This window comes from Scylla paramamosain, chromosome 17 (genome assembly GCF_035594125.1).
Source record: "Scylla paramamosain isolate STU-SP2022 chromosome 17, ASM3559412v1, whole genome shotgun sequence".
NCBI lineage: Eukaryota > Metazoa > Arthropoda > Malacostraca > Decapoda > Portunidae > Scylla > Scylla paramamosain.
This window is the reverse complement of record NC_087167.1, coordinates 10,035,665-10,043,011: the sequence shown is the minus strand read 5'-3', so window position 1 is coordinate 10,043,011 and position 7,347 is coordinate 10,035,665. Positions and strand designations below refer to the sequence as shown.

The following is a 7,347-nucleotide window of genomic DNA, read 5'->3' as shown; positions in this document are numbered from 1 at the left end:
GTGTGTGTGTGTGTGTGTGTGTGTGTGTGTGTGTGTGTGTGTGAGTTTGTAATTTTTCTTTTTGTCAGTATTCTCTGGTTTCCATTCACAGTCTTATGCTTCAGTGGATAGTCACTTCATTGTTGGTTTCTTAATTAACAGATATCTTTTTTACTTTTTTTTAATTTTTTCTCTCATTGCTTTCTGGGTTTCTCTCTCAATATTGTTACTCAGTGGAGAGTCAATGCTTATGCTTTGCTATTGAGGGATAGATTTTTTTCTTTTCTCCTTTTCTTCTTTTTTGCCGTTATTTTCTTGTTTCCATTAACAATCTTGTTCCTCAGTAGATTAACACTTATTCTGGAAGTATCTTAAGTGATGAGTATAAAGCTTTTTATCTGTAGGTTCTTACCTTTTTATTTATTTCTTCATTATTTTCTGATTTCCTCTAACAATCATTGTGTAGGATTCTTAATTGATGGACAGACTGATGGATGGATTTTTTTGTTTCTAACTTTTCCTTTTTTCATTATTTTCTGGTTTCAGAAGTAATCTGTTTCATCATTAAGATATTTCCTTTTCTTTTCTTTTTTTTCTTGTTATTATTATCTGGTTTCCATTGACAACGTTGTTTCTCACTGGAGTATCTGTGAATTTTTCCTCCTTGACAGATCTTTTTTATTTCGCATTTTCAGATATTACTTTGTTGTCATTGTTTTCTGTATTTCATTTAGTGTTGTTCCTCAGTGGATTGACACTCCATTTGTGGTCTTAGGATACAAGAACACTGATTTTTTTAGTTTTTGTTGGTTTTAGTCTTTTATTTCTTTTTATTATTATTTTCTTGTTTCCTCTCAGTCTTGTTAGTGGAGAGTCACTCTATTGTTAGTTTCCTCGTTAAGAGACAGATCTTTTTTGCCATTATTTTGTGGCTTTCTGTCTCTCAACCTTGTTCCTCAGTGGTGCATCGCTCACTTGCTTCTTCGTTAATATATGGATTTTTTTTTCTTGTCTTTTCTTTTTTTGGAATTATTTTCATCGAGAAAATAATTCCAGAAAAAGAAAAAAATCACTCAGTTTTGATCCTCAGTGAAGAGTCACTTAATGTTCTAGGCGTCTTAATTAATCGATGTTAATAGATGGACCGTTTTCTTTATCTTTCTTTTTTTTTTTATTATTTTCATCCAGAAAATAATTCCAAAAAAAGAAAAAAATCGCTCAATCTTGATCCACAGCGAAGTCACTTAATGTTTAGGCGTCTTAGTTAATCGATAGAAGATTTTGTTTTCGTTATTTGCCGCATTCACGAAGTTTGTCCTCAGTAGGAATGACTCAGCGATGAGCTGCTTGCGAGCCGTGAACGAGGCTCCGCGCACTAGTCTGTTTCCGGGTACGCAGCCGCGTTCTGAGGGCCGCCACCTCTCGGGCCCACCTCACTCGCGCGGGGCCTGTGGGTGGCGGCTGTGATTCCAGTACACTTAAATCCAGCTCGGGTTTGTAATCAGCAGGGACGCTGCGGTGAGAGTCAGTCTTACTGCGGACTGATTTCAGATTTATCCTCTTGTAGTGCTTTTTCTTCTCTCCTGACGCTTTTCTGTTTCTTTTCAGCGAGAGCACATTACGTTTGTGGCTACACGGCAATGTTTTCTTGCTCAAATCCAGTTCCTTCTTTGCCTTCATTCTCGGCGTCATCTTCCTCACCGGTGTTGGTGGTGCATTACCCATCACTGTCTTTTTGTGGCGACATGTCAACACCTTCTTTTTCAAATTCTGGCTCTTCCCTATATTCTTTGCAGGCGTCATTTTCTCCACCGGTGTTGTTGTGGAAGTCCCCCACCACCTCCACCTGCTGCTCACGCTCTTCTTGTAGTCAGGCAAATCTTTCCTCTTTCTCAGGTGCATGGCTTTCCTTATCTTGTCTCTCCTTGGCTTGTTCTTCAGGATGACATTGGTTGAGGACATCTGTTTGGCTAAAGATGGATAGTTAACTTTCTCTGTAAGGTCTTCTTTCTCAACGCCTTTCTCAATATTTCGTGTCTCTTTCTCTTCTGTATTCTCTTTCTCTGCAGGAACGCTGTTCTTCTCTTCAGCGTCCGTCTCCTTCTTAGTCTCGTGGTCACCTTCTTCCATGTCAGTCTCTTCTCCAGCTGGATTCTCTCCCTCACTCTGAGCGTCTTCATCGTCTCCTTCCTGAACCAACTGCGTGTCATTTATTATTCCTGGTTCCTTTTCCTTCACTGAAGCACATTCCTTCTCAGCATTTTCATTGTCTTCCTGATCTGCCTCGTCTTTCTCTGGAGGGACGCTGTTCACTTCTTCAGCATCCGTCTCCTGCTTTCCAGTCTCCTGCTGATCATAGTCTTCCCAATTTTCAGTATTCTCTTTCTCTGGAGAGACGCTGTTTACCTCTACAGCATCCGTCTCTTCCTTTCCAGTCACATGCTCATCATAGTCTTCCCAATCTTCATTATTCTCTTTCTCTGGAGGGACGCTGTTCACTTCTTCAGCGTCCATCTCCTTTTCAGTCACATGCACATCATAGTCTTCCCAATCTTCATTATTCTCTTTCTCTGGAGGGACGCTGTTCACCTCTTCAGCATCCGTCTTTTGCTTTCCAGTCTCATGCTCATCATAGTCTTCTCCATCTTCAGTATACTCTTTCTCTGGAGGGACGCTGTTCACTTCTTCAGCGTCCATCTCCTTCTTTCCAGTCTCCTGCTCATCATAGTCTTCCCAAGCTTCAGTCTTCTGTCCTACACGTGGATTCTGTTTCTCTCCTTTAGGATTTTCATCGTCTCCTTCCTGTACCAGCTGCATGTCACTCATTATTCCTGGTTCCTTTTCTTTCTCTGTAATATACTCTCTTTCAATTTCTGTATCTTCCTTTTCTGTGTTCTTCTCTACGGAGATGCCTTCCACATCTCCAGTGTCCGTCTCCAGTTTTTCTGTCTCATCTTCACCATAGTCTTCCCAAGCTAGGGTTTCTTCTTCTTCACCTTTATTCTTTTCCTGACTTATAAAGTTTTCATCGTCTTCTTCCTGAACTAACTTTACTTCACTCATTATTCCTTGGTTCCCTTCTTTCTTCTTCTCATATTGTTTCCCAGTATCGTCTTTCTCCTCCTTATCTCTGTTTTTTGTTTCAGAAGCGGCGTTTTCCACATCGTTAGTGTTCGTCTCCTCCTTTTCAACTTTTCCCTCCCAAGCCGCAGTCTCCTTTCCTTCGACAGGATTTTTCTTCTCTCCCACAACGACTCGCTTGTCTTTTCCTTGAACCTGAACAATCTGTACTTTCTTCTCTAATTCTTTGCGGTTCTTGGACGGCTGAAATTCGCGAACGACGGAACAAGATGCGGTGCTTTGCTGTTCGTTACGATTCATGGACGGCTGCAATTCGCGAAGAGCGGGACGAGATGCGGTGGTGTGCTGTTCCCGTGCAGCAGGAGCCTCTTTGTGGAATGGAGAGCAGCGACTTGCCGTCAAGTTGTTGGTTTGGACTGCAAGCATCGGGATTACTGGCGGCAACTTCACGACCTCTGGACGTGTTAAGATTTGGGCGGGTTCTTCTTTTTTCTCCTTAAAGCTGGTTAACAAAGAGGTCATGTAGTCGATCTTTTCCTTCTTTTCGCAATGTTCGCGTTTTCCTTTCTGTCGTGACGCGTGTTTGGTCTTTTTCTGAGGAGCGTGCGTCTCCTCGCCTCCTGAAGCCGTCTTTTCTCTCGTAACGATCTTAAAGCCAGTTTCTGTGACGTAGAGGACGAATTGCTCCGCTTCTCTGTCCCGCATCTCGTCCAGGAAGGTTGTCAGGCGGGCGAAAAGGACTAGCTTCTTTCCTCGCCGCTGCGTGACTGACACCTTCACCGCCGCTTTGCCTGGCTTCCAGTACTCCTGGAACACCATGCCGTTCATGTACATGGCCGTCTCCACCGACGTGTACTTCTGGAGACTGGCCTCGCTCTTCTGCTTGTTGAACTTAAACTTGGCCACCTTGTCGCAGCTCGGTGTGCGTGGCCAGCAGCAGCAGCACCAGCGAGGCGCTGGGGCGTCGAGGTGATGCAGGGACACCTTCACCTTGCGTGGGGGGCCGCGGAGAATGTCGCCATTCTCCACGACACACACGCCACGGATGTATTTCTCGAAGTTCCGTTGACCGTTCATGTTTAATCCTGTAGTTTAATGTTTTGGCTGAAGGTACCCCCCAGGCAGTACTTGGGCTGAGGTGGCAGTTTGCCTGAAGTGCTTTTCACCAACTCCAAGCTGTGACGGCTCTCGGCAGTGTTGCCGCCTTGCAGAGCAGTTTTCAGGGTTCACAGGCAGGGAACCGCGTGCAGTACAATCAGTGTCTTAGGGCGCAGGAGGTAATCCCTCGTTGGCAACTCAGTGACTGGTCACGACCAATAAGAAACTTACGCGCCATTGTGTCAGCCAATCACAACAATTTATTATTATTATTATTATTATTATTATTATTATTATTATTATTACTATTATTATTATTATTATTATTATTATTATTACTACTACTACTACTACTATTGATAATAATGATAATAGTAATAATAATAATAATAATAATAATAATAATAATAATAATAATAATAATAATAATAATAATAATAATAATAACAATAATAATAATAATGATATTATTATTATTATCATTATTATTATTATTATTATTATTATTATTATTATTATTATTATTATTATTAATTCATAGGCATTCACAAAGATGAAAACCTAAATTCCGGTGGTCATAGAGAAACAGAAACGTCAGGTTTGCTCAGAGTGTGAGGTGTGCTGAGCAGCATTCGTCACCAGCTTTCTAATGAAGTACTAATGACCACACATTATACTGTGTATGATCCCCACGTGTTGCGTTTGTGTCTGTGGCTGTACTTGTCTTTCTTAAACAAACTAACTGTGGTACAAAATAACATTATAAGGTGTATATAATTTTACAAACACTGAATTAAAAGCTAATAAATTACTGAAATTTGATAACATAAAAGAAAATAAAGGAAGCTGCAAGAAGCCATCAGGCTTACACGTGGCAGTCCCTGTATGAAACATACCTACCTATTTCTTCCTATTATCTTTATCCCTAAATATATCTACTTTTTTTTCTAAAGCTTACTAATGACTCAGCACTAACAAAATGATTACTGAGTCTATTCCGTTTATCTACCACTGTTCTTGAGAACCAATTCCTTTTATATCTTTTTTTTGAAAATGCAACATTTTCAGGCTTGAACTCATTATTTCATGTCACATCCTCATTACTGATAAGAGAAATTTTGCTTACGTCACCCCTGTTGTTTACTATCCATTCATAAATACTTTCTGTTAAGTATTTTTAGTGTTTCAAGCATGGGTAGAAGTTGGTTGACTAGGGGTGTGTTGTACCCTTTCTTGTTGCATAAGTTAGTGAAACGAGTATGAAATAAAACTTACAATCATTATTAAACTAAATATCCACTACCTGAAGCGGGCATAGCGCGTGCAACTTATCTAGTACACAGTGATCCCGCTTGGGTTCAAGTAAGTATGTTGTTGTACAGTTAACATAACATGTACAATCTAATGAACAATAAGGGAAATCAAAGTTGACGAAACATGCACAGGTTAATGAACAATAAGTTATTGTAACATATACAAGTTAATAAGCAACAAAGTTAATGTAACTTGTACCAGATAATAAGCACCCTTGTCATGATCGTCCATCGCGAATGGATGAGTGTGGAATGCCTTGTCGATGTTCTTCACTCTTCTGCCTATATCTCGTCTTAACTCTGACCCAGGTATTGTTCGATACACACATGACTATGATCACTTTATCATGTCGACAGCAGCGTGATACAGGAGCCTTTAACTTAAATCCCCCTTCGTAAATATACTCGTAAGACTTTGTAGGGGAGTGAGAAAAACGAAATTCTGAGGTAACAAAGAACAACAGATCACATTCCAAAGCAACTCAAGGAGAATGTCGTGGTAGGGATCAATGGATGCGCTGCTCGTCCTGCTCCCTCACACCTTTCCCTTGCTGTTGGTTGTGCGTGGCTTCAATCTCGGCATGACCTTTCCATTCAGCACTGATGCGGATCCCTTGCATTCAGCTTCAATTTTCGATCGATCAAGGAAGTTAAAGTCGTACTAAAGTGCCTCTGAACGTGGTGGTGTATATAGTACAAGCTTCCCCTTCTCTTCTCCCAAGCTGATTTGCTGGTAGGTGCTCTGCTCAAGAGGATGAAGCAGCACCGAACTAAACTTGCAAATCTGGTCTCAAAAAATTAATGCAAGATAATTCGTGTTCCAAACTAGTTAATATTAATAAGAGTCTCGTCCGCTGCACCTTGTCTCCTCAGTTTTTGTATCAAACTTAACGCCCAACCAACAAACTTTTTTTTTTTTTTTCCTTTTGTTTCTTCACTTTTTCACATAACAATTTACCAGCTCACTAACTCACTATATCGCACACACACACACACACACACACACACACACACACACACACACACACACACACACATTCACTCACTCAGTCACATACAGACACACACAACACTGGCAGACATCGCTTGTCCACCGGAAAAACAAAGACCTCTCCAAACTTCCTCCACATATCTATCTTCTCGTCTGTTTTGGTTTGCCTCACTCAATTTTCTGACCTCGCCCCCTTCATGTTTTCCTTGTATTTAAAAAGGCTATCTGTCCCTTCCTAACCTTTGTATTGTTTTATTGATTTATTTTATTTATTTATTTATTCATTTGTCTTTTTGGTGTAACCATGAAACTGACATGTCCACTACCATTAAATATCCTTTACGCTTGTGGGAGTCTGAAGCTTACCTTTGATGTTAACTTCATGATCCTCTTTTTTTTTTTTTTTTTTTTTTTTTTTCTTCCGCGTCAACCCCAACATTACTTTTTCCTTTCTTTGAACTCGACTTTGTTGACGTTCTAGGACTTTCATAACGCTCCAGTTTTCTTACCTGGAGCAGGAACAAATAAAAGTGTCCAATCCTTTTTTTTTTTTTTTCTTTTATCATTTCTCCTACCGGAAGTAAAAGAAAACCGTGTGTCAACGTGTTTCAATCTAAACCGTCACGAGAGGTAAAACTAACTTACTATATGGATCGAAAGGGAGCAACAGAACGTGCATTTCCCAACCACTTCAGAGTGCTTGCAGAGAGCTCAGCATTTCCTTGCCATCAGGTCCTCAGGCTGGTTTATGCTTACCACTATAAGCACTTTGTGAAATTTTACTTATTTTTAAATTTGGTAGGAAAACGTTTATTTACTATGTGAATATGGTCTTCGTTGTATCAGAGTCATTTAATTAGATAAGAAACTTCATATTATGAGGAT

At 40.3% G+C, this 7,347-nt stretch overlaps 1 protein-coding gene across 1 annotated transcript; it reads right to left on the bottom strand.

The window, feature by feature from the left end:
• Nucleotides 1-1,311: 1,311 nt before the first annotated feature.
• LOC135108610 (glutamic acid-rich protein-like) lies at nucleotides 1,312-4,137 on the bottom strand. Its single transcript, XM_064019767.1, has one exon. It carries the CDS (start codon nucleotides 4,135-4,137, stop codon nucleotides 1,312-1,314), a length of 2,826 nt encoding a protein of 941 aa, XP_063875837.1.
• Nucleotides 4,138-7,347: the final 3,210 nt, after the last annotated feature.